Raw genomic sequence first — 27,086 nt, forward strand, 5'->3', positions numbered from 1 at the left:
CTAAACCGTTACAAATTTTCTTCCCCAATTATTTTTTGTAACTCAGTGAAAAAATGCCTATCTTTTCCGAGTAAGAGAAAGGGGAATTCTTTTTGATGATTAACTCTTATAGCAGCATAGTGTATTATGGAACTTCATTAAAACATATGGTGATAAATACTTCTAGAACACCTACAGAAGGAATAAGTTACTGTATTGAAGTTGGTTTTGCTGCTGTTTTTTCTCATTGTCTGCTTGTCCATCATAAATCAGCTAAGATAAGATTAAGGAACATGGAACCTTGTGATTTTAAATATAAATTTTTAAAATTTCATGTTAAATCATAGTTTTCTGGCAACAATTTTAGTTGTTAATACTGTCATAATATTACTGCTGGAAAGTACTAATTAAAATTTAATATCCTGAATTTAGTTCATGCCACCACTTCATGTTACGTGAAATATACATAAATACATATATATATGCAAAATGGATCAAATATACAGAGTAGATTTGATGGGTTCAACTGCTTCCATACTGAGTTACTGGGATTCATCTAATATATAAATAGATATATAGTTAATTTTCTGAGTTCTTCAATCTTCATTGTAGGTTAAATTTAAAAAGAAAAGAAAGTGGAAAAAATAGAAACAGAATACTCATCTCCCTTTCATATATTCCCATCTTGAGGAATGCATAATTTTACAAGGATGGAAATTAGCTCATCTTGGCCTACATATTACACTGGATACCTGCACTGTCAGGTTTCCCTAACCAACATGATGTTCCACCTTATATTGTCAGTTTCTAAGACTTTATAAAAGCATTAAAGGATCCAGGAGCCACGGTTCACCTTCCTCCTTCTATCCTTTATTTGCTTCCAAGTAGGTGGTGATCACTGCAGTTAAAGGGGTGGAGGTAGGTGAACCACAGCCCCTCCTTTGGTCCCAGCTGGAGTTGCCACTAGCTCTTGCCTCGCCTTTGCTGGTTCTGAGAGAGAACATTGGGGCTGGGAAGCCACTACCTACCACATTTGTTCAGGTCTCGTTTCAGTTGGTGATAATGTATATAAAACATATATAAAACTGGAGGAAGAGTTGTGGTATTTGACCAGTGCATGAGCATTGTAAGTTTGAATTCAAGACACTCAGAATAGCAGGAGATAGCAAAGATGTTCCTTTGACCTCTTTGGAAATTGAATAACTGAATTGTCAAGAGACCAATTTCCAGCTTCTTTTCAGTAAAGTAGTGCAGAAAAGGATCTGCTTTGTATCAGGAGCAGTCTGAGACAAACCAATAATTCTAAATAGATATAAGAAAAATCATTATATTGAAAATATTTTTAAAGAACAAGACTGGTTTTAATTTCAAAGGTGTCACTGCTTTTTAAATGAATATTTTTATTGAGAAAATCAAGTTACATTTAGAAGTTTTTAAGTATTCTAAGGGAGAAAACCTTCTCATTACATGTATTAATTTGATAGAGAGAACTCTGAAAGATGGCACTTGACAAATACTACATGGATTCTGTGTTGAATGGTTTTCAGTTAGTGGAAGTCTTTGTGCATGTTTTTTAAAAAAACGTTTAAAAACCAAGTTTTTATAACTGCCAGCTTTTAAAACTTATCCTGATTTGGCTTTTCCTGGTCTTTTCTCTGTATCTATCCCTAAAACTATAGCCAAAGCAGAAAGTACTGTTCAGTTCATTGATTTGAACAGTTCATTGATGCTTGCTAAAACTTTTCCTTTCAATTCCCTCAAAATGAGCTTCAAATCAGTGGAAAATAAGATACTGTGGGTTTTAACATATTATAATCACTAGTAAAGTTTAAGAAGCCATATAAAAAAAGATGAAATGCAAAAAAAGGAAAACATATATGAGTGATAGTTGAAATAGATTTTATTGTGCTGTTGTGCTTTAAACCCAGCTGGCAACTAAGCACCATTGCAACTGCTTACTCACCTCCCCCCACCCACCCTGGTGGAATGGGGAGGAGAATCTAAAGTAAATCTTGCAGGTTGAGACAAGACTAGTTTAATAATTGAAATGAAGTAAAATATAATTATATTAAATTATAATAATGATAATAAAAAGGGAATAAAAGGCAAAAAACAACTGATGCACACAACACAATTACTCACCACCAGCTGACCAAAGCCAGACCCCAACCCTGAACTCAGATTGGCCCCCCTTCCAGGAAACTCCCCCAGTTTACACACTGAGCATGACATTCTATGGTGTGGAATACCCTTTTGACCAGTTTGTCCTGGCTATGCCCCCTCCCAGCTTTTCTGGGTTTTTTTATGTATCTTCTCACTGACAGAGCATGAGACACAAAAGAGTTCTTGACTTAGGACAAACAAAACTTAGCAAAGCCCAAAATATCAATGTTATCAATATTATTCTTATACAGAATCCAAAAGACAGCACTGTACCAGTTACTGAGAAGAAATTAACTCTATCCCAGCCAAAACCAGGACATGTAATGACATACATAGTCATACACCACTGTTGTACTCGTATGAGCATGCATGCCACCATGTACAAATGCATGCAGAAGTCCCATTTTACCCTTACTGTCTTATTTAGGGTTTTTTCCCCATATGACAACATATACATTGGTGTAGCACAGAACACCTGTGCTTGGCTGACGTCAGATCTACCATTTGTTCCCTAACATAGCAAGTGCTGAGTCCTAGGCCCTTTTTATAATGACTTTCTTTCCTGCTGTTCTTTTGAGGAAAGGTTACTAGGATTTTTTTTCTTGTGGCAGCTTGCTCCTGCCCATTATTTTTCATGGATGAGGGGTCATTTCCACAAGATTTAGTGGAAGAGCATCTGCTGCGTGATACAGGGACACAGACGTCAGAAATGAAAGCCACAAAGAAATCTCTTTTGCCATCACTGATGATGCATCAAGTGCAAAAGCTTGCTCTCATCCCAGCTCAGAGAAGGCCTGGGGGAGACAGAGCCAAGAGCAGGCTGTATGAAATGCGATGACACTGTTTGCTAAGCCAGCTGCTCTTCATATTCTGGCAGGAAATTAGCCTTTGGCAGATCTATTATGTAGCTTGAATATATTAGACATGTGCAAAAGTCCATTCCTGTTTGGGAAGAAGCAAAAATATTTATAGTCCTTCCCTACTACAAAGGCCCTCGCCTTACCTGACCAGAGAGATTGGGATGCCATAGGAATATAAGTTTCATTGTTGTACAACCATACTACTCCTAAATAATGAAGACATCCAAACATTAATGCTGTAAAAATTGTTATGCTGCATCACATCATTAAAAGTTTACAGTTAGTATGTGTATTTTACTAAAAACAGACCTAACAATGACTCTGACCTTTTTTTGTTCTTCTTAAGCTTTCAATATTGCAAATTCAAATATAGGAAGATTCAGGTGCAAAAAAACCACCCACAATTTTTGATAGAAAATCTTGCTTAATAAGTCAGATTTCAGATTATACAACAATAAACTGGAAATAAAACTCCTTGAAAGGAGTTTTGGTTAGCCAAGAAGCAGCACCTAGAATTTCAGAATCAAAGATAAACATATAAGGAACAGATGTAAGGGAAAATGTCAGATATTCCAGACAATTAAATTTGTTCTCTTGGCATTCTCAGTAACTCCGCTCTCCTATGTTTGTTTTGTTTTAGTGACCTTTTTCAGACATGCTTTGTTGGGCCTGTATATTTGAGAGATGAATCACAGTCAGAGCTAGTGATGACAATGTTGCCCTCTCCTGCCCTCAGGGGTAACTGGTCACCATCACAGGAGGTCAGGGAGTACTACTACCTTGCACCCTTTCACAGAGCTCTAAAAATAGGATGTTGATTTGATACATGAATAACATCCAAATTTCTCCAACCAGCAGAATTTTCTAGGTTACAAAGTCATTAATTGCCAACTAAAGTCCCAAGGTCAAATAAAATGTTTAGTATTCTGAAAATAGCCTTTCCGCCTTTGGCTGGCATTTAGCTAAAGATGAATTTATAATGTCTTTCAATCAATTAAGACTAGGCTATAATACATTTGCACTGTTTGTTAGAAAGCAGTCCAAAATAGAATTAATCCCTGCTTGGACAAAAGCCCATAAAGCCAACCTTTTACTCTCTTACTGGTGTCTTTTTTTTCTAAAAAATCTTTTACAGAAAACAAAAATAGTTAAAAAAGGAGGAAGTAAATATTTGGAAATACTTTGAAGTGGCTTTGCCACTAGAGTCAAAAGATGTCTGTTACAGGTGTGTACAGAATCTGAGTTTCAAAACTTCGCAAACCTCTTCAAAATTTTCCCATTCCACTGGTGTCAAGAGCGAACCTGAGCTGAGAGTATGGTTCCCTTCAGTAAAGCAAAAAATAAAGAAAATAGAGCCTAAGAGATACATGAGAGATGTTTCCAGTACTGCTCCCATCATTTCTAGGCACTTTACGCAAGGTTACGGAAATCCTTCTTTAAAATCTTAAAAATCCAAGACACAGTTTGCAAGTTCAGCATAGAATGGCAACGTGTACAGACTGATATCAGGGACTATGTGGTTAGTGCTGTAAGTAACTAGAGTGAATTTCCTCCCTTCTGCCAGGATCACATAATTTGTCTTTGTACAAGGAACAAGAAGACAGGCTTTTCTCCTTTGGCTTGCACTGTGCTTTTTTGTGTGTAAGCGATTGTCTTCTTGTAACCGGTGCTGGACCTTCATTTTCATAATATATGCTAATTACATAAAAATGAATGGAAAAAAATAATTGACAGAAAGTTTAATATGTACCAAATTTTTATGTTTATTTAAGGACTTCAAATACAGTGCTTATATTTTCTACCAGGACCTGAAAACTTTAATCTTTCAGGAGAGAGGTGGAGATTTCTCCACATTTTCCTGCACATAAAGCATGTTACTGGGCCCTGAGGGGTTCACCTCCACAAGCTCTGATGTCATATCATTTTTATATGTTAAAAAGATAAGTTTTAGTATATTTTATGAGGAGGTTTTATGATTCATTTGTGCTCTCTCATGATAATTACACACCTGACATTACAGACATTCTACAGAGTAGAATTTTTCAATATATTTTAGTGTTTTACTGATTCATTTCAGTTCTCAGTAGTTATTCTCATGTTAATTATACCTGACATTATAGACAGAGTAGTATTAATTAAGATTCCATAAGAAACTTTGGATCTCTGCAGAGAATTAATAGACTTTAATTTGGAAAATATTTAAATTGTACAGTGAAATGGTACAAGATTTTATTGGCCTACAAAACCTACAGATAATTAATATAATCATCTTTAACTTATTGGGATTAATATACATAATCTTTCAGTGATAATTTAGTGATGTATTAAAGATATGTTTATAAAATCCAAAATATTTTCATCCCTAATTATTTTCTTAGTAACCTTTCTATATATATTTTATTTATTCAAAATTGTATTAGTGAAAATGTTTAATAGAAGCTTCGAGGTAATGTTAGAAAGCCTGCTGTTTAACCATTTCTGTATGCACAAATGAATGTCAGTTATAGGTAGGTGGTGGAAAAGTGTTAATATAAATGAAAATTTCTCTTTCAAGTTCTGAATGTCTCCTCAGATACAGAAGTCATTCAGGGAGCTCTATCTTATTGAACTGAAGATGTTTAAAGCATTACACTTTAAATATTACTATAAGAGAGTTTATGCAAAGGTGTTTATATTAATTCCGTAGGCATAACTATTTATTTGAAAAATAGTATTTTCAAGTGTAAGTGTATAAGGTTCCTTTACTAAAATCCTACATTCTTAGACACCTACTTGAGCTTAGACACCTACTTCCAGTTTAAGGAACCTTTTCCCCCGAAGAGTCCAGTCACCCAGCACATCCCTTTGTTGTGGGAATAAATACGGTGATCAGGAAGCCTAGTGGGTTCAGCCAGTCTGAGAAGCTGCATCCAGGACTGTGTGTTACCTTTCCATGTATACCATGTAGGATTTGTGGGGACATAGGCTCTTGTATGTGTGTATCTGCTGCAGTAAAGTGAGGGACTCTCGATTTCTGGGAGACTGTGTTGGTCAGGATCTCTGGGAGGTATATAGTCTGTTTTATTTTTGGTATCAAATTTGACTGTGGCCCCATGCTGCTTCTTTGGGTTTCTGATTTAGAGCTTCTAAATTACACCTAAATTATGCTACTAAATTAGTTTAAAATCAATGAAGTGACTTCATGATGTTAATTATAAGACAGCATTGATGGGCTGTCAGATCTAAAATGAGTTTACTTTCCACTAGTATTGCTACTAATGTAAAATGAAATTTAAACTTAGATTTCTTCTACATCCTGTAATTTTAGCAGCTAGCTTTTACTAGGCCTTAACAGCTAGCCTGAGTGCTAGCCTGAACATAGGTGAGAAATTTTTGCATACAGAGAGGTGAATCAGGAGTATTGGCTACAATACGTAATGAGAAGCCTGAATTAAATCTGCAGTTAACTCTCTTAATAGCTCATGGATGGATGTCTGCTGTATATGGTCTTATATACGTTAGATATCTATTTAATAAGCATTTTACAGGGTCAGGGTTGTTTTTTTCCAAACAAAGTAGTGACATGACACAATATCATACAATATCAAATTGTATATGGGTTCAATACTGTAGTATGCTATGAATCCCTGTGATTTGGTTAGCATGCTCAATTTTTGCTGTTAACATGAGAAATAAGCTACTCTATTCTTCCAAAAGGAATTTCTATTGAATGAATATTTTCATTTTGAAATATTGGGCTTTGACTAGCTCTTAGGTTGTACTTCTTTTATTTTTCTGTAAAATACTGATGTGTTCTCAGCTCTGTTGTATTCTGACTCTCCATTTTTTGTATTTGACTTTGACTCCCTTCCTGGTTATATGTGGTACCTGCTTGTTTCCATTGCAAATCGGGAGGCAGGCAGGGCAATATGAGGGGTAAATGGTCTTGAGAAATCAGAAGGCATCCCTGAGATTAATTACTTTCTTCTTCAAAATCCCTCTGTTGAAATACTCACCTTTCCTGTCATGCTGCAGGCCATCCAGCGAGAAAAGCCTGAGAAGTACAGAAAACTGCAAGATGCCAGCAGATCAGCTGAGGCCCTGGTGGAACAGATGGTGAATGGTAATTACATGGGAGTTGGTTTAGATAATCTTCTTACAGATTTGATAAACGTACAGGTTTATATTTATCACAAGAATTATATTAGTCCAAATGGAACAGTAAAGTGATATTGTCTTATATTTATTTTATTATTTCTGAATGTTAAATCTATTAATTAGAAAAGAGGGAAAAAAAAGTCTTACCACTTTAGTACCATGAAAAGAAATCTGTGTAAAACTTGCTCACAGTAATGAACTGTATATTAACAATCTGTTCTGTGGAGAGACTTAAGTTGTAATCTTATTTGTGAGCATGCTAAGCTTTTGAAGTACTTTAACACATCTGAGTTAGAAAAGCTCTGAAGGCATTACTTTAAAAGTTTGATCAAAAGTGCGTCCTGATTTTTAATGTGAAATGTATGTTTTTTAATATACATATTGCTGTAATGGTCTGTGTCATAGGAAATACAACACTGGGATTTGGAAGAAATTTTTGGCATTTGGTTTTTCAAAGATGATAAATGTAAAAACTTAAACAACTCTTTAAAAAGAAAAGTAGCTGTAAGATTTTGCATTTTTTTAAAATATGATATAATTCTTTTGAATTTCTAGATAAAGCAAAAACAAACCCCAAAGAAAGGTAAATGAAAGTAAAATTGTAAGTCATGCCGTTGTCCTTGATATTGAAGAATGTCTTACTTTGCAAGAAAATATTAAACCCGGGCCAACATCTGTCATACTGATATGATTGCCAGAAATACAGATGATGAATGCACTGAGCTTCAGAACATATATTTTCTACTAAATTGTTACAGTGAAGAACCAAGAATTAAATAGCTAAAATTGAAATGCTTTAAGTTTGAGGTACTAACTGGCCAAGCTAAAGAAATTTGATGGAAGCCTAAAATTATTTTGCTTAAATATAAAGGTGTAATATTTTAAAAGTGGTCATATTTGATGTGTGGTGCATATTTAATTATCATTACTGTAACAAGTGCTTCAAGGGTTCCCTTCCCAGGCTCACTGAACAGACTGAAGGGAGTCTGGTAACATCTGCACTCTCTTTGAAACAATTTGGGCTGTTTTATGGTTGAGTACATAAAAAGTTCTGATTTTTTTTTTTAACATGTTTTCTGCCTGGAAGAACTGACTGTACATGACTTTTAAGGAAGCATTTGAAACTTCTGTGCTGACACGTCAAGGTTGCTAATTTGGGCAGAATCTGTCTAGGGCACATTTAGCAGTGCCTCACTCTTCCTTTGGCCAAATGGAGACTTGCACCTCAAGAATTCCAGTTTTAGTACCTTAGGTTTATATAGTACTTTATGATGACTAACTTTGGTTTTAGTTGCAGAACCTACTACTATATTAGATAATGCTTTCCTGGTACTGTACTGCCTACCAAGTCTAGTATCAAGTAGACTAACATTCTGCCTTAATTATTCTTATGTGTTTTTAACTGAAGATTCTCCTTTTTCTCCCTCAGTCCATGGGTCCATTCTTATTCATGGTTTGTAGATATCGTGATCTCCACTGTGGCTAGATGTGCATATAAATATTTCCACTATGTCACAAATCGCACCTTTTTTGTAGGAAGCACATCCTCCAACTGGGGTGCAGGTACAGGGTAGACTAACTAAGCCAGCTTTGACTTTATCAGCTTCATCAGCTTTGTCAGCTGCTCTGAGATCTATGTCATGCCATATATTGTGGTAACCTTGGTAGCAAAAATATTCTAGCACTGATGACAGATTAGTTGGCTGTGAAAACGAAGATCCCCAATTGTCATGGTTTTAGGGAAGAAACTATCCCTTTGAAAAAAGGAACAATTCCTCTGGACTTGAAACCCTAAATATTTATGGGACTTTCAGCTACTCCACTAATGCAAAGTCAATTTGAAGAATAGTGTTTGAAATGGTTAATGAATGCAGTAATTACCAGTGGTAGAGAGTAGAATTAAATAATTAACATTAGTTGATGAGAACTGTGAGATGATTTTAAAAAGGATTTGCAAATGGAATACATTACGAAGTGCTCAAAATTACTCCTTGAGGGTAGACAAAGTTAACTGTCATGTAAAGCCATTGTACTTTTGAATAGAGCATATTTTCTATTTGTCTTTTCTTCCAAATCATTATCATCTATTGCAATTAGAATTAATGGTTTCAATTTAGTTCAATTAACATTGAACTAAAAGTTATGTAAAAATATTAACAACTTTAAAACTGCACCTCAAACTGTAGTAGAGTTATCCAGCTTTATATTTTCCACAGTAATTCAACTAAGTTTCTATAGTCTTTCTTTGGCTCGTAGAATTTTTTTTTTCTTTTGATTGCTGGATTCACTAGGAATAAGAGGAAAGTTTTGCAGAATCTCCAAAGTAATGTTAAGCAGAGCAGCGTGACTGTGCCTTCATACCTTCCTGTTCTAATCCTGGAACTCTTTTCCATAACATGGGAAGGAACTGGACTTAATGTGCCTGTATGGATTTGTGGGAGGTCTGCAGTTTAACATCTAGTGGAAGAAAGATGTACTGTGTTATTTTGAATGAAAACCCTTTTTAACTACCACAATTTACAGATCAAAAATGATGATGCTCCCTTTGTTATTCTTTAGGGAAACCAGTCATTGATACAATTGATGATTGTCATGCATTTACAGTGTAATCTGTAATTAAAAGACTACAAAAGGCAAACAGATTTACAGCATAAATGAGTTCAGAAGTCAAGTGATAACAATTTTAATTGCATTGTTAAATTTCACTTATTGTGTGTCAATTAGATGTGGACTAATAATAATTAGACTCTTTAAGATTCCAGTTATGCTATCACTGAATTCCTGGCTTTAGTTAATGTATAAAATGTTCTTCCTCTGCTCCTAAACAAGATTCTGAATGTAACAGATAAAGAGCATAAAAAGATGAAATGTCTGGTGGTTTGTAAGAGCAAGTTTAGAATGGTGGTGAATTCCATTGTATCATTTATATTTACTTTCTTGCTTTTGTTTTTACTGTGATAGGAGAGGGAATAAGCAAAAAGTAGGATTCAATTTCTGGAGATAATTGGATTGATTTATATAAGATTTCATTTGTTTGTTTCTTAGCTCAGAAGAAATTATTCTGAGGAAATGCGTTTATACAGGGCACTATTCTTGCCTTATGTAAATGTTTTCAACCATTGTCAGCAAAAGTATTTTGCACTAGAAAGAACTGCCTTGTCACACAGCATAGCTATTCTTGTGTTTGTAAGCAGTGAGTCTGGACATTGCCATTTGAAGGACTTTTCCTATCACAAGGGAAATCATTGATGGGTTTGGTGGATGCTTCTTTATCCAACCACCCATCTTCTACTTGATCTGTGCTCTGCCTCTCCTTGCCCACCCTTTCAAAGAAGTCTGATGATTACAATCAAAGAAAACTTCCATATTTCTCCCATTTTGTAGTAAAAATATCTGTTTTGTTTTTCTTTACTAAATTATATTCTAAAATGGAATAACACATCTGTTGGTGCATGAGTGAAGCAATTTAGCAGTTTCAGTGAACACTTGACTATTATAGTAGTTTAGAATAAAATAAACAGGGCATCAAAATGAATACTCAGAGAATTTCTATAGGCAATACTTAAGTGAATACAAATGAATTTGTTGTGATAAAACATCTAATATTTAAGTGCCACTGTTCTGTGGAAGATATAGATTATCTTGTGAGTTACTATTTAACACACAGGAGTCAAAAGATACAAACCCCACAATAATATTACATTGTTCTATCACAGAACCATGGCAAGTGATAGATGCACTTAATAAGATTTACTTCATATTAAGTGGCAATTCCAAAGCACTTGCATGTGAGGTGCTGCACAATTAAAAATATTCAGGCACAATTTGTTATGTGCCATATATAAGGTAATAAAATTAATAGATGCACTTCAGATAATTATCTGTTTCCTCTGGGTACAGTATATTTATTCAATGATTATATCAGAAGCTTTTAGAATATGAAAAGATTATGAACTGTGCACTATTCATAAAATAATATTTTACCAGAGAATGGGTTTTATATGGTTTCTGGACCTGTTTGTAAACTTTTGGTATGTCTTTCTACTATAAATGAAACAGAACAAGGGGATCGATGTTAACATCATGAATGAAAGCTGGTGGTTGCTAAAGTTAATGAAGAAATCAGTACTTATCACCAAGGAAGGTTTCAAACAGGACAAGGAGCAATGGCCATAAACTAAAACACAAGTTTCACCTGAGAAAAATCTTTACACTGAGGGTGGAACAGGCTGCCCAGGAAGGTTGTGGAGTCTCCATCTCTGGGACGTTCAAAACCCACCCGGACAAGCTCCTGTGTCACCTACTTAGGCTGACCCTGCCTTGGCAGTTGGTTGGACTGGAAGATTTCCAGAGGTCCCTTCCAGTCCTAACAATTCTGTGAAATTCTTGATTTTCAGCAATTCAGTGAGCAAATAAAAACATTAAAATTATGCCCTCGTATCAACTTCTCAAATAATAATTTGTCATTTTCAAGGAGACAAAGGACTAGTTTTCTTCATAATAAGAAAAAAAAATTACAAACTCTCCCAAATGTTTTCAAGTGCAAGTAATAGCCATTTTCTTACATCCTTCTGGCAATGACATACCAGCATGTGATAGAGAACTTTGAGTTACCTGAGTGGACTGTGAATTAAGAGAGTTTGAAAACACATGCTATGGAGATTTTCAGATGGGTCTTCCTTTCAGTAGGATATTGTGTTGCCTAATGGAGGTGTATCTCTGCAATCTTTTACCAAACATGGCTCAGCACAAACCAGATTTGTACTGTCCACTTCAGTAACATGAAGAGCAAAAGCATTTTTTTATCTGTGGACTTATGGAATCACATTTAGATTCAAAGCTTAGATATTACAGAAAAGAATTAATGAAAAATTGAATATTGGGTATTTTCACATGTTTAAATGTTACGTTAAGAGAGACATATGAGTAAAAAGAAGAAAAGAGAAAAGATCATCTGAAATAGTCCTCTCTGAATCCTTGAAGAAAATATTGCAGTGAAAAGTATTATTATACATGGGGAATCCATGACTGCACTTCACCTGGTAATCATAATCTTGCCTAAGGGTACCTTGGAGATTGTGGCAGCTGAAAAGAGAGGAAAGGAGGAATAAATAAAAGTGATCTTTTCATATCTACTCCGCCAAACTCATAAGCAGTGTCTTCCAGGTTCAGAGGTAATCATTAACACAGTGGCAAAGATAATCTGCTCTCTGATATGGGTATACAGCATTTTTATAACTAATATCACAACAGAAAAGGAAAAAAATTGTTGAAATACAACACAGTTAAAAGTCTTATCTTCTATAAGACTTGTTTGTTCTTGCTGTTGTTAAGGTTCAGTATCTGTTTGCCTGGTCATCTGTGATTCTTGTTATTTAGATGTGCTATGCTAATCAGGTTTATGCTGTCTCTTCACATGTCACTATATGTTACTTAGACATTACACTTTAATAAAATCTAGTTATGTGTACTACATCTCCAGATGCACACACACACTCACGGAAGACCACGTTGTTTTTGGATTTTATTAATATGTGTCAAAATCCTGTTTACCTCTTAAGGTTCATTTTATATTCTTGCATAGTCCTTGAACTGTACTCTTCAGTTTTTAGAGTATACAATGTGTACATGTGACTACTCCAACCAGCACAGTTGCCATTATCTCCCAGTAGCCCTGGGCTTCCTATTTTTCTGTAGTTTTGGTTTTTGAAATCGCGTACAATTTGCTTGGCTAAGGCAGCACCCCAGAAACAAAGCATGTCCAGAGAACCACTGTCAGGTACTGCACAGTCTCTTTCCAAGTGGGCTGTTCCCAAGCAACTCTGAATGGAGTAGCTGTGAGCTGGATCCAGAATAGGATTTGCCAGAGCACTATGGTGCTCCACAACAGACATGATCCTGGATTATCATTTTGTGTGGTTTACTATATAGCATACATTATAGTAATTCCCTAGAAAATTTTATTGTAATATATTTGCAGTACTTATTTTATTTAAGGGATTTAGCTGTAATTAGAACTTCATTTCCTGTGTCCTACCTTACAAAATTGCTCATCAACTTTACTATTCTTTATCCTTGATAAAATAATTTTCCTGCAGATTGGGAGTCCAGGTTGCAAACTAGATAAACCATATTTGACAGTGTATTAAACACCACAGAAGTGGAACACTTAGGTCTTTTGCCTCATTTGCTTTTAAACTTGCTTTTAAGAAAAATACTTTAATTTTGATTATTTTGATAAAAACTGTTTTACTGGTTAGCTAGTGTATGACTAAGTGATGATATTAAAACTGTTCTTCAGCATATAGCATTGCTTAATGAATTGAGAAATTTATTTTTGAAATCAAGATGGGTCTTATTGCTATATGTATCATTACATGTCATTACACCAAAAAAAGGTTAGGGGTTAGATTTAAGCTTCCATTGAAAGAATAAATGAGATGCTTAAGTTAATATTATTTTGAAGTCAACCTGAGTTCAAGTTTCAGTATAATTATAAATTATGTTATTGTAAGACGCCTTTGCTTATCTTTCATATGTATTGCCTCACTTTCTTCACAGAGAATATAGAGCTCTTTTATCTTTAAATTGTTCTAAATAATTGCCTTGTCTGTAATAACTAAAGCCAGTTTGACTTTATGAACTTTAATATAAGCATAATTATTGAACAATAGACAGAAATGGGCAAACTATGTCAGAGAAACCAAACCCTGTCTGAAAATAATCATAGAGAAGCATCACCTATGGTTCATCGTCTCTCTGCTTAGTGTCTCCTGATTGTCACTGTTGGATACACAGGACTGGCCTGGATGGAAATTTGATCTGATCATGTGTTTATGATATTTCTAAAATAACATCTAATGCAAAACTTGAGGGATTATCAGAAGCCTCCAAATAGCTGTGAATGTAGTTCCCATTCATTTAAATCAGTCTTTTTATGAAAGAAAATCCAACAGTCTTGTACATTAAAATCTAATTACAGTCCAGACAAAGTTTTCAAAATCCAGCTGTCATGCATTTTCTTATTTCTTACAGCAGTTTTAATTAGCTTTATGTATTGTATCTTTATTTTCTGCTTTATTCCTATTCTTGTACTTTAATGTACTTTATAATTCATTCCCATAGCAACAAAAGTACCCTAGCAGCAACTTTAAATATTTTTGATATGCTTTCTCCACTAATGTGTAACATCTGTATATTCAGGACTGTTATTTGATGATAAATCATTAACTGGATTTATGAGTTCTCAAAACCAGAAATTGAATTGTTAAATTATATTACTTTTTTATTATTATTGTCTTTGTAACTTGTTTATCTTTAATCATCTTCTTGTCCCGTGTTTCTAGAGGGCCTCAATCCTGACAACATTAGACAAGCCTCAGAGCAGCTGAAGAGCCGCTGGATTGAGTTCTGTCAGTTGCTCAGTGAAAGACTGGCATGGCTGGAGTACCAAAATAACATCATTGACTTCTACTCCCAGCTGCAGCAACTGGAGCAGACAACAATTACTGCAGAAAACTGGCTGAAAGCACAACCCACACCAGCAACAGATCCTGCTACAGTAAAAACTCAGTTGGAAAAATGCAAGGTTAGAGATTCTTCTCCCAGTTTTTTATGATGTTGTACTTCGTTGGCGTTCTAACAGTGGGACAGATTATGACCAACTCTATTTCAACATAAAAATGGTGAATGGAACCCTTCTCTTTGCAAAGTAATTATTGAACTTATTCAAGGAAGGGAAAGGAAAGACTGGTAAAGTAATAAAGAGACAATAAAACCCAACATATGGGTGTTTAAAATATTTAGTTATTAAGATGCTTAGACTCTTTAAGCTAGAGAACTGTGGCCCTAAAGTCTTCTTCCTTTTTTTTTTTCCTGTAAGAATCTGTGTCTTAGAAATTGTTGCTCATCACCTCTGTTAAGGATCTGTTCCAGAAAATTGTTTTCAAATTCCAAAATTCTGCTATTGCACACCATTTTACTTGATACATACCCTATGTTCTGCTGCAGGGGAGGAATATTATTCTGTCATAGTGTGACAGAATCACAGACATTTTGCACAGTTGTGCAAAATGGTTACACCAATTCACTTATTATTCTCCCTAATTGTTTTAATTTTTGTGCTGCACTGTCATAGAAATTTGATTATCTCTCTTCCTGTAGAGAGCTCTGTGAGTGGGGATTACTTACAAGTTAATATTGATGTACAGGAATATATTGAGATGTAGTATTGAATTATAAATTGCATGACATACTTGTAGAAGCTTGACTTTAGGGAATCTCTGACTCCAAAAGCTTTCAAACAGAAAACAATGTTTGAAACCCAAATTTAGATCTGTGCTATTACTTCTGTTTTCAGGCATTTCCAAGCTGGAATTGTACTTACAGAGGGTCTGTGTTTTCACGCAGAAAGGTTCTCTTTGAGTAGCTCTACTATGAACTGTACATTTGGCTTACTTTCCTCCTGTCTTTTTACTTAGTAGTTGTATGTGTACAAGGTCTCATGAAGGTATAATAACACAGCCTCATGGCTCTCTACAGCTTCCTGAGGAGGGGGAGTGAAGAGGAAGGTGCTGATCTCTTCTTCCTGGTATCCAGTGACAGGATGCATGGGAATGGTCCAAAATGTGTCAGGGGAGGTTTAGACTGGACTGGGAGGGTGTTCAAACAGTGCAGCAGCCTTTCTGGAGAGGTGGTTGATGCCCCCAACCTGTCAGTTTGTAAGAGGCATTTGGACAATGCCCTTAGCAACATGCTTTAACTTGGTCAGCCCTGAAGTGGTCAGGTGGTTGGACTAGATGTTCCTTGTAGGTCCCTTCCAACTGAACTATCCTACTCTACTTTAACCTCAAACTCTGCTATGTTACTGTGAGGCTGATAGAAATCACTGGGCATCTTCATCTTTCCTTTTCTGCTTCATGCTATTTAGACTGTTTGGCCTGCTGTTTAGTGCATAATCTAACAGAGATTCAGTACATAATCTAACAGACTCCAGGGTTATGGGACATGTGTTTTTCTCTTCCCAGCTTCACGTGAAAAAGATGTTCCTTAGGGATGAAATATTAATGTACTATCTATCTTATTTTCTTTGAGCATTACACTAATAACATGCCAATGTTCTGCAAAAGTGTCTTTAAAGTGTCTTTAAGCAGTGCTATCAATCAACAATCGTATTTGGAGCAGAGGTATTGATTTGTGAGGAGAGATTTAAAATACTGGTTTTGCTTGTATTGTAACTGATGTATTTGGAAGCAGAAGAGATGTGTAATGTGCATTGAAACAGTGGTGATTTCATGGCACTATGGATTTCATTTTTCAAGTAGCTTTATCTTGATTTTTTTTTTTTTGTTCAAACATGCAGGATGAAATCATCCGAATGTCAACCCTTCAACCTCAAATTGAACGACTAAAGGCTCAAAGTCAAGCACTGAAAGAGAAAGAACAAGGACCAGTGTTTCTGGATGCTGACCTTGCTGCTTTTACCAGCCATTTCAAACAAATATTTGCTGACATGCATGCCAGAGAAAAGCAGCTACAGACCAGTAAGTGTTCATGACAAAAAGTCAATTTGCCTGACTAGCATGAAAAGAATAGGTATTGTATATATTTTGCTTTCTTAGTTTTATATTTGCTTTTGTCATATTAAACTAGTATTGCAATTTAGGTGCACTTTTTTGCAAGTGAATTCGTCTTTCAAAAATCATCAGTGAATTCCATATTAATAGGAAAACAAGGGCATGTACACTGGTCAGAAGGTTACACTCAATGTAGTTCTACTATCAGACCTCCTCTTGTTAGTGTGTTTATGGACAGATTCAGTGATATTTTTTGGCAACCTAAAAAAGTCTTTGTTTAGTTGGGTTGTAAGGTGGGACAGTCCATCTCTGTCAGTAGAGAGAAAAGAGATTTATATTACATGCTAATATTAAATTATATTAAATGCTCTACATTTTCAGAGAATAGAGATTTAACTGCATAAAGCTCATCAAAGAGAGCAGCTACTTTAGCGTATCAAGTTTTTTATCATGTGGCCAACTGTTCTTTTTTTACAACGTGGAATATATGACTGCCAGTTATAACATTATTTGCAATATTTGTAGTAAAATGAATTTTTCAAGAGATGGAAAATGCTATACCAAAATAGAAAAGTGACTATTTCTTATTAAAGATATGTAGAATGTCAATGACTACTGTACACTTTCTGTATTTGATTATGAAATTAATAATTAATACAAATGCAACTTTTCTCAACAACAAAAACATTATTTGCCTCTTAAACCAACAATATCTCTAAATGACTGTACTGTTTTGAGATTTGACATAGTGCTAGCTCCTTCTAGTGGTTTTTTTATAGTATTCCTCCTAAATTCTTTCGTGAAGAGTTTTGGATTTTGTTTTTACAACAGTACATTACTGTGCTGCTGTAGCTATTTCACACGTGCACACATACACAAACTGAAGGTGCATAGGAGAACTGAAGATATAAAATGTAAGTGTGCCATAGCAAATGATGAAAGAATGAGCTGTAGAAATTTAGTATTAAGGAGTATAATGTTTATTCATGACTCTAAAGCCAAGACATGCAGTGGGTAAGATTTAAAACCCATTAATATGGTGAAATCGGTTGCCATTCTGCCAACAGAAAAATATTGTAGATGCTAGTTTGTTTGTGATTTCTTCTTTATCTAATGTTGCATAATTGCCGGGTTTGCCTCATCTAATTTTACTGTAGTGATTGCTCATGAACTAACCAGTTGATTAATCCAGTAAGACAAATAGTGTTCACTGCCTGAACCATGGGCTTTGGGAAAGTTCTTCCTGAATGTTCATTCCTCCCACCCCCCCCATGCTGTATTATGCTCCTTGGGTGCCCTGGACAGCTGCAGAGGGAGTTGTTCTGAGGTGAAAGCATTGAACAGACTGGGGAGAGTCTCCTGAAGTGCTAGAAAACAGAAGTTCCTAAATCAATATTTCATGGAGCCCTGGACAGTTGTTACTGTTTTATGTGGCTGCTATGCATCATAGGAGCTTCATCTCAAATGGTTCAGCTGTCAAGATGAGGTTGTTTTATCTCGTACAGTACATACCTGCAGTGATATTTTAGGTAAGAGTATTATGTCAATTATATTTGATCTTCAGAAATTTCATACATAGTTTTATCCAAAGTGCTAACTTCCTGCCGTAACTGTTCTAGATATGAACGATCACGCATGGGATAGGTTTGCCTATTGCCATTTCAGGAAAGTCTTACAGATCAAAACATATAGAAAAACAAACAAACAAACAAACCCTGAAACCAAAGCATGGAAAATTTGGTACTTTGAGACTCAGTTTCTACAGCTTTCTTTAATGACTAATTTATTGTGTTATACAGATGGGAAAAAGACCATATCCCATGTCTTTATTTTACCCTTACTTTAATAGAAAATGTTGAAATTTTGCTAGAGCATTTTAGATATTTATCTTTTATTATTTATTATTTAGATATTTTATCTTTTATTTACATAAATTATTTGCAATTAATTTTTTCTACAAATAAAAAAAATTCCTGAAAACTGAATGATGTTTTGCAGATCATCATAGATTCATAGATTCATTAGAATCATAGATTTATAGAATCAGCTGGGTTGGAAAAGACCTCTGAGATCATCAGGTCCAACCCTTGGTGCAGCACCACCATGGTTACCAGACCATGGCACTAAGTGCCACATCCAGTCTCATCTTAAAAACCTCCAGGGACGGAGAATCCACCACTTCCCTGGGCAGCCCATTCTGATGTCTGATTATCATCTCTGTAACAAATTTCTTCCTAATATCCAACCTAAACCTCCCCTGGCAGAGCTTAAGACCATGCCCTCTTGTCTTGCTGATAGTTGCCTGGGAGAAGAGACCAACCCCCACCTGGCTACAACCTCCTTTCAGGGAGTTGTAGAGAGTGAGGAGGTCTCCTCCAGGCTGAACAACCCCGGCTCCCTCAGCCTCTCCTCATAGGATTTGTGCTTGAGAGTTATAGTATTTATTTTTTTTAATTCCCTGTACATAAAACGTATATGTTTAGAAAGATTTTTTTTTTTTTAAAATTCATCATTAAGGGTTCTTCTTATGTTAAAAGATATTTATTTTTGACTTATCATAAGAGGTTTGGTTTTTTGGTTTGTTTTTTTTTTTGTTCATGTTCCATTACTCCATATTATCTTTTCGGATGGATAAGGGTATTTAACTGTTCTGTTTTCCAAGGGAATTTCCCCCCCATAAACAGTTTCCTCTTATTTTGGAAATTGTCTCCCTCAAATACTTTTTATTACAATTGATTACATTTTTTCTGAAGGTCATGGTTTTGTTTGGTTGGGTTTTGTTTGTTTTTTTTTAGGTTCAAGAGTGCTTAGTAATTTCTCTGTGCTGCACAGTAGATTTGTCACTAAAATATTATTAAAAATGAACTCAGATTTTCTCACTTTTTTCTCCATGATTTGGTTAGCATATCCAGTTATAAAATGTAATTTAAATTCTAAAACCTATTTGGTTGTTTTTTCACTATTTTACAATGTTTTTTATTAAAGAAATACAGCCTCATAAAATACGAAGAAATATGACCTTATTGTTTTCACTTTATGTAATATCTGTATATTGAAAGGTCCTTTTGAATAGGATGTATCCAGCATTCCAGATCTCCCTCCTCCCCAAACAAATTTAGAGTCATTTCAACGATATTGGTATATAGAAAAAACAGAGATCAGACAGTGCTTCAAGCTGTTCAGTAATCTATATGAGGGAGAGAAATGGACAATCCTGGCAATAATTCAAGAACTAATAATGTGATTTCACAAGGAAATTCTTAGCTTTGTAATGCCCTGGTGAAAAATGAGGGTTTGCACTTTATATTTACTTGTCTTGACATTAAAACTGCTGCTCTGTCAGAGAGATTTCTAGGGAGCAGCCTGGTCAGCCTCCCACTCCCCCTCAGCCCAGGCAGAGCTGTCAGTCAGGGTCAGGTAAGTGAACACTCCCTGGTTCAAACTCCCTCCTGGGTGGCAGCTGATTCATTCCAGCAGTCCTGAACCTCTGTGACTGAACTAAATTCCGTGAAGGTGCTTCTGGTTTTTAGTCTTGCTGCATTGAACTCTTATTCAGCCATGGTCTTGAGTGAGATACATGTTCTCATTTTGACAAGGCTCTCTTCAGAGGGAAATTGGAAAGTCATTAGATTTTTAGAAAGTCACTAAAAAAAAAGAAAAAGACTTCTGTGACAGGTAAAGTTAAAAGTATGAAGATGGAGGTGGCAAAGGAAAAGTCATACTTATTTCCATGTTTCTGTTCATAAATTCATGCACTGTGGTTTCCTTTCAAGTTCTGATTCTACCTTTGCAGGATCAGTAACTCCCAAAGGTGAAGTTATCATTGTCGTTTTTGTTATTAATGATGAATTATTCATCTGGATTCAAATGATGTTTCTCTTATTTAGAAAGATTTTGCCTTCTATATCGTGTCAAGATTCTTTAGACTTTTTATTTACCCAAGCCATGCTTACAGTTATTTTGCATGGAAACTGCTATTCTCTTTAATCCACTTATACAGTTTCTTAGAGTGTTCCATTACATGTATTTCATGCAACTTAGTCTTGGCATAATTTTATAATTCAATAAACCACAGTAACTATAACAGTGTGATGACCGTTGGGAGTTTTAGTCTGTAATTTGTCTCCATTTGTTTAAACTTTGAACTGCTAACTTATTTGGATGCTCTAAGTACGATAGATGGGTTATAAGTGGAAGTGAAATTGTTATCATTGTATACTTGAGGAAGGAAAATTTTAAGCAGGTGTCCTGTAAATTTCCTAACTGTAAGTTTTTCTTAAGACCTAAACTATGATTTAGTAGCAAAAATATTCATTGCTTTTTGATTATGAGGGAGGAAGTTTGCTTGTTTGAATGTGCCTTCTGAGCTGAAGGTACATCTTAGATGTGTGTGGGAAATTATTATTCTAATAAGTAGCATTCAAACAATTTCTTTGTTTCTTTCTTTCTCCCCCCCCCATCCATCCATTTCCTCTGGTAATTTTTTTTATTTAAATAAAGATCAAAAAGACAAAGCAAAAATGAATGTGTATGAGATAATGTCCTCTACTCTGTGGGCGACTTTATCCTTTTCCTCCATGGTAAAAATGAAAATTTTTATGGATGGGAAATAAAACCATCTTAAAAAATTTCTGTCTTTAAAGGATTTTTACTGTTACATTAGATCTTGTGAACCTGGAGAAGGGCTTCCCTGCAAGTGTTCAAGACCAGGTTGGAGGGGGCTTTGAGTAACCTAATCTAGTGGAAGGTGTCCCTGCCTATGCTAAGGGTGTTGGAACGAGATGATCCTTAAGGTTCCTTCTAAGCCAAACCATTCTATTATTCCCTTCTATTTGTTTTAAGACTTTTATAACAAACAGAATTGGAAGTGTTAAATCACTTGCAGAATATTGATTATATATTATACAAGAGTCCTCATGATTCTACTTAGGCAGTTTCTGATTAGAAATGTGGGAGAAGGGAATCACAGCTTTTATGAAGGCATCGGTATAAAGAGTTTGATGAATAGGTTCAAGTATTTGTATAACAAAATAAACAAAACAAAGTTGTGAGAAAATCAGCCTGGTTTTAAACTGCAGTTGCTACTGAAGAAATTTTTAGTGGAAATACATGAAGTTCAATATAGTTAATTCATTTGAGGGAATAACTCTATACTAAAATGATCCCATAGATTATATTTATTGCCTTTCATAATGATGTAATGAACAGTGGGATTTCTACTGACTGCAGGAGATACACATTGAAACCTATCCAGTGTGATATGATAGTTGTTGAGATAATTGTATTCTCATTTTATTTCTGATTTGGGAAAATATTTTTGACTGAAAAATCTGGTCCCAAAAAAAGAAGATGGGAGGAAAAACAAAAAAACCAAAGTACTTTGCTTACTTGGAAACCTATTTTCACATGTTTAAATAGTTCTAGTTATTAAAAATATATCTTAATCAAATATCTATTTGAACATTATATATGCAAATTTAAGGTCTTTCTCTAAAATAAATATGCAAGCGTAAATGTATTTGCCTGTCAGTTCTCAAGGGTTGCAATGTTAGTCACACCAAAATTCATTTCCTACAAGTGGAATAGATTAATACAACAATATTTTTCCATTCTGGGATGGAAATTGTATTCTGATACTACACAGAAACATATTTGCCATTTCCCTCTGTGATATTTTTTTACAGTTCTGTCATGGGCCTAGTTTTGCTACACCTAAAGGAGGTCCATGTTGGGGACTTGCTGAATCTTTCTCACTACCAATTCATTTTTTTCATATAATACAACAGAATCCATATTAATAGACTTTGCTTATCATGTGGGCTTTAACCCATGAACATTAGTATCACAAAGCAAATTTTAGGATAAAATAAACAGGTCTGAATGTGGATTTATGTTATTAGCATGGGAAATTTAAAGATTCCTACTGTCCGGAGAGAGACCATAAATGGGTTAGATTATTTGGACAGTTATGATTAGGTAATGAATAATCCCACTGTAGGAGTTTGGCTGAATTCTCATCCTTGACATTGTGTGTTGCAAAAACAATAAAGGCTTTTCTTAAGTGTCATCCTAAAAGTTAATCTGCTTCCTTGTGGATGAAAATGCTGCCAAGTTTTCTATGTTTAAAAAAAATAAATTAGAAAGTAACATTTCACTATTAGTAATCTGTAGTAATCTCAAAAAGTGAAACAGGAAAACTGTTGTTTCACTCAATTTAAAGATGTTATCATGTTAATATATAATAACCACATTCTAAAGACACTAGCTTGATTAAATCAACATCCATCATCCCATTTGAACTCTTATTTAGTCCCTCAAATACTACAGAAGGGAACTCATTACAATTGAACAAAATGTTTGCAGTGTTTGGAAGGTTTTAAAATTATTATTGCCAAACTTGCAGAATAAGAGTTTGATGCAGTTTGGTGGAGTTTGCTGTAACAGGTTTTACCTGTTCTGATGCAGTCTTCACTACTATTGAAAATAGCTATTCTTTTATATAAATGCTTGGAGTTATACATTAGTCATAAGATAGTTTTTTTTATTTAAAGGAGAAAATAATTTAGAGAAATCAAGCATTATATCACAATGCCGAACTCCATTTCATATTTCTAAATAAAACTGCAGTTAAAAATTGTATAATTTTTTAACATAAACTGAAATTATATCTCCATTCATTTGCAATGATGAGTTTAAATGTATGTTCTATTCTAAAGTAGGAATTGTTTGGATTAAATGAGTCAAAGACAATACGAATCTCACTAAGGAAATAAAAAGATTTAAAATGCTATTTGATGAGATTGAATATGTTCGGGTTTGTGTTTCCAAGAATATATTACTATTGCTTTCTGTGTAAAAAAAAAAAAAGGCACAAGTGAAGAGATACTTGGTAATTCTTTTCTGGTACCAAGTCTTTTGTAAATCCCCAGATGTATGTGATAAATCAGATCAACCAAGACTTTTGTGAGGAAGGTATGTGATACAATGTGTATACTTCACAAGAGAGAGCTTAGATGGCCCTGATTTTAGTATGTTGTTATGATGTCTAACTGAAAATATAAGGGTGGGGTTTTTTTTCATATAGTGTTCTGTTGATCAACTAAAAAATTCGGTTAAAATCTGAAGTACAGTCTGCAAAGCATTGCTGTATGAAAATATAAGCAAGCTTGCACTTATAAACTTTATTTGTGAGGCTTGTCAAAATTGCTTTTTGGACAGATATGTCATTTCGCAGTACAGTTCTTTCTGAAACATCAGAGAAGATGGAGGAGGATACAGGAGATACAAATGGGTGTAAATTTTTTGAGCTTTTATATGCTTCATTAATATGTGGTACAAGTTGGAAATATTTCAGTTCTAACCAGCCATGCTATTTGTCTGTACATTTTTCAATGAGTATAGAAGCAACTGTTGTTTATGGCAGAGGGAATTTCTGTGCTAATGAGTTGCTGATGTGCGTGCCAGATGTTGTCTATTTACAGCAGCTGTAATGTTGGCACAATAGGCACAGTTCTATAAAATTCAGCTTTATTGCAGAAGAAAGATTAATTTTCTACGCTTTTAACAGGTGTCTTAAACGGAACATTTTACTTGAACAGAAACATTGAACACACAAACATGGGCCATAAAAGAGAACGCTAGTTCTTAATATATTTCTGAAATTAGATTTTGGATTAAGTACAATGGTTTGTCAGTTGATCTCTGAACACACATATTTAAGCTAGTTGTCTTGGCCATATAGGTTGTCTTGTGGTCTATAATAAGAGAGTCAAATGACACACAACTCATGAAATGGCAGAGATATTGTAAACGTTAGAATAAGTGTCATCATTTTTCAAAATATTTCTGTTTCCACCATTTTTTTGAAAATTCTGATGCTAAACATACTGAGCCTGTTGCAATCTGTTGCAAAACAGCCAATGACTTCAATGAAGCTTGGTCTTTTATCAAGCATCTTCTGTCAGCAAACCGAATAACGAAGCACAAAATCATTTTATTTCGTTTCTTCCTTTATTTCCTGTCTTCTTCTTCTTCCCCATTGAATGTAGTTTGTGACAGTTTGCCTCCTGCACACTACAAAGAGACAATGAACACTGTACTTTTGTGGATCCAGCAGTCAGAAACTAAACTCTCCATGCCTCAGGTTGCAGTTGCTGAATATGAAATTATGGAGCAGAGACTCAGGGAGCTCAAGGTGAGTAATCAAGCTGTGGGAATGAATGTCTTGAGTGACAAGTTTAGAAGGACAAAACCCTCAGTTGTCATGAGCCTGCTGAAGCCTATGGATCTTGAGTAAATAATGCCCATTTGGGTTTTAGACAAGGGCTTCGGGAGGCGGTGTCTGCTTGCTTAATATATTGACTCCTAAAGTTGAAGAATATAAAGTGGTGTTCACCATCGAAACTAATTTTATATGATGTTTAACATGTTAAGGTAAAGACCTTGTTTGTCCCCATGGTATATATAATATTCCTTTGATGATAGCTCTGGTATTTATATATAGATTTAGCTGATTTCATTTTCCAGTGCTAACATGGAAACAATTCTGATTTGCAAAATGCAGCATGGTCTTTGTCAGATTTTCTGTCAAATTTACAAGCAGACACGAATGCAGAACAACTTTTGCCAGTGGGTACAAACCTTCCCTGTACTTCAATGTCTGATAATATTTTACTATTGAATGGCTAATGAGCATGTTGTTTGATGAGCATTCAGAAATAAAAAGTAGAATATAGGAAAAAAAATCTGGATGCAGTAAATTTGGACTGAGAATTGCAAAAGTTTGAGAAGCGATCAAAAATGTAAACCAAAGAATTGGTTCTCTAAGTTTATTGGTTTTGTCCATGTAGAGTCTGATTCTTTTGAAATCTTTAATCACTAGAGCCATAGTAAATTCCCATCTCAAGTTAATGAAATGTATGTAGATCACATCTATTAGCAAGTATAACAACCTCTGGTTATATTCTCGATTCAACTAAAAAAATCTGCTTTCTGGTTTGTGTGAGAAAAGCAATTCCAAACTGCTCAGCAGATTATGCCATTGCATGTTTTAGCAAAGGTGACCTACGTGTCTTGGCTGTGCTTATGAAACAAAAAGAACTGCCTAACACATGAATCAGGGTACTACTTGCTTCTTATCCATAGGCTCTACAAAGTTCTCTTCAAGAGCAGCAAAAAGGCCTAAACTATCTCAGCACAACTGTGGAGGATTTGTCCAGGAAAGCCCCTGCAGAAGTCAGTCAAAGATACCGATCAGAGATTGAGGTGATCCTTGGCCGCTGGAAGAAACTGTCAGCACAGCTGGTGGAACATTGTCAGAAACTTGAGGAGCGTATGACCAAACTCCAGCGATTCCAGGTTAATCAGATTTTTTCAGCCTCAGCTAACACATGGTGGCTGGTTGCTGTGGGACTAGGATAAAACACACATTTATATACTTCCAGAAATTAACACCCAAGTGAAATATCAAAGCAGCACAAAAAATGTATTAAAATGTTTGCTTGATTTTGATTGGTCCAAGATTTTACTTTGAATTCTGATTTTGTGGCTGTTTCTACCCATGTTGTTTCAACAGCAAAAACTCTGATTTCAGTGAAAATTGCTACTAATGTTCTTCTATTTACTTTTTCAATGCAGCTGAAGCTCTTATTCATGCATCTGAAGTAACTGTAACCATATTGACTTTAATGAATTCACTTACATAATTAAAGTCATCTGTAATATAGTAGTATCTTGGCAGCAGTTACCAGAAAGCAGAAGTATTTCAGGTATTTAGAATGGCAGCGCTGGAACATTACACTGTTTCTTCTCATTGTGGGGATCCTCTATTTATACTTATTTATAAATCACAAGTAGCAGCATTACAGGGAATATCTGAGACTTTAAAAAGTCAGTTTTTAACATATTTCTCTTCTATTTTTAAATGATTTCAAGGAACAAGTTTCAGAGGAATTCAGAGCAATCAGTCATAAAAACGGAGACTGTAATTTTTTTCTATAATTTTTTTCCTTGCCTCCATGCAAATGGACATTTGTGTGCTCATGGGATATTGCAAAGAAAATTCTAAAGACTGATATCCTGCATCCATACTCAAAGCTCTTTTCTCACACTGTGTTTCTTCTCAGTGTTTTGTCTCAGTATTTCTTCTTTTTACTGCATCAGATATTTCTGTCCTTGGCTTTGGTTTGTTGGTAGCAGAACATGATACATGATTATCTCCATGTTTAAACAGCAGCATGTGAACTGTAGTTGTTATTTTCCTCTTAATTCAGTAGAGTTGTCTGGTCAGGAATAAATTTGCTGTCAAAGTATTCTTATACTTCTTTTTTTGAGGATAAAAAAAGTAGAGAATAAAAAAATTATTTTTTTACAG

The 27,086-nt window shown here is 34.9% G+C and overlaps 1 protein-coding gene across 2 annotated transcripts in view; it reads left to right on the plus strand.

Annotated features, from left to right (window-relative positions):
• The window catches only part of LOC113988582 (dystrophin-like), a 463,871-nt gene that overhangs the window by 382,547 nt on the left and 54,238 nt on the right, over positions 1 to 27,086 (plus strand). For both annotated transcript variants that reach the window (XM_039382875.1, XM_039382874.1), the window contains exons 18-22: positions 7,017 to 7,104; positions 14,486 to 14,727; positions 16,501 to 16,681; positions 24,763 to 24,908; positions 25,859 to 26,071. In XM_039382875.1, coding sequence (XP_039238809.1) covers positions 7,017 to 7,104; positions 14,486 to 14,727; positions 16,501 to 16,681; positions 24,763 to 24,908; positions 25,859 to 26,071 — 870 coding nt within the window. The remainder of the gene's footprint in view (positions 1 to 7,016; positions 7,105 to 14,485; positions 14,728 to 16,500; positions 16,682 to 24,762; positions 24,909 to 25,858; positions 26,072 to 27,086) is intronic.

Source organism: Pipra filicauda, unplaced genomic scaffold (genome assembly GCF_003945595.2).
Source record: "Pipra filicauda isolate LSUMZ 115617 unplaced genomic scaffold, ASM394559v2 scaffold288_size945232_pilon, whole genome shotgun sequence".
Lineage (NCBI taxonomy): Eukaryota > Metazoa > Chordata > Aves > Passeriformes > Pipridae > Pipra > Pipra filicauda.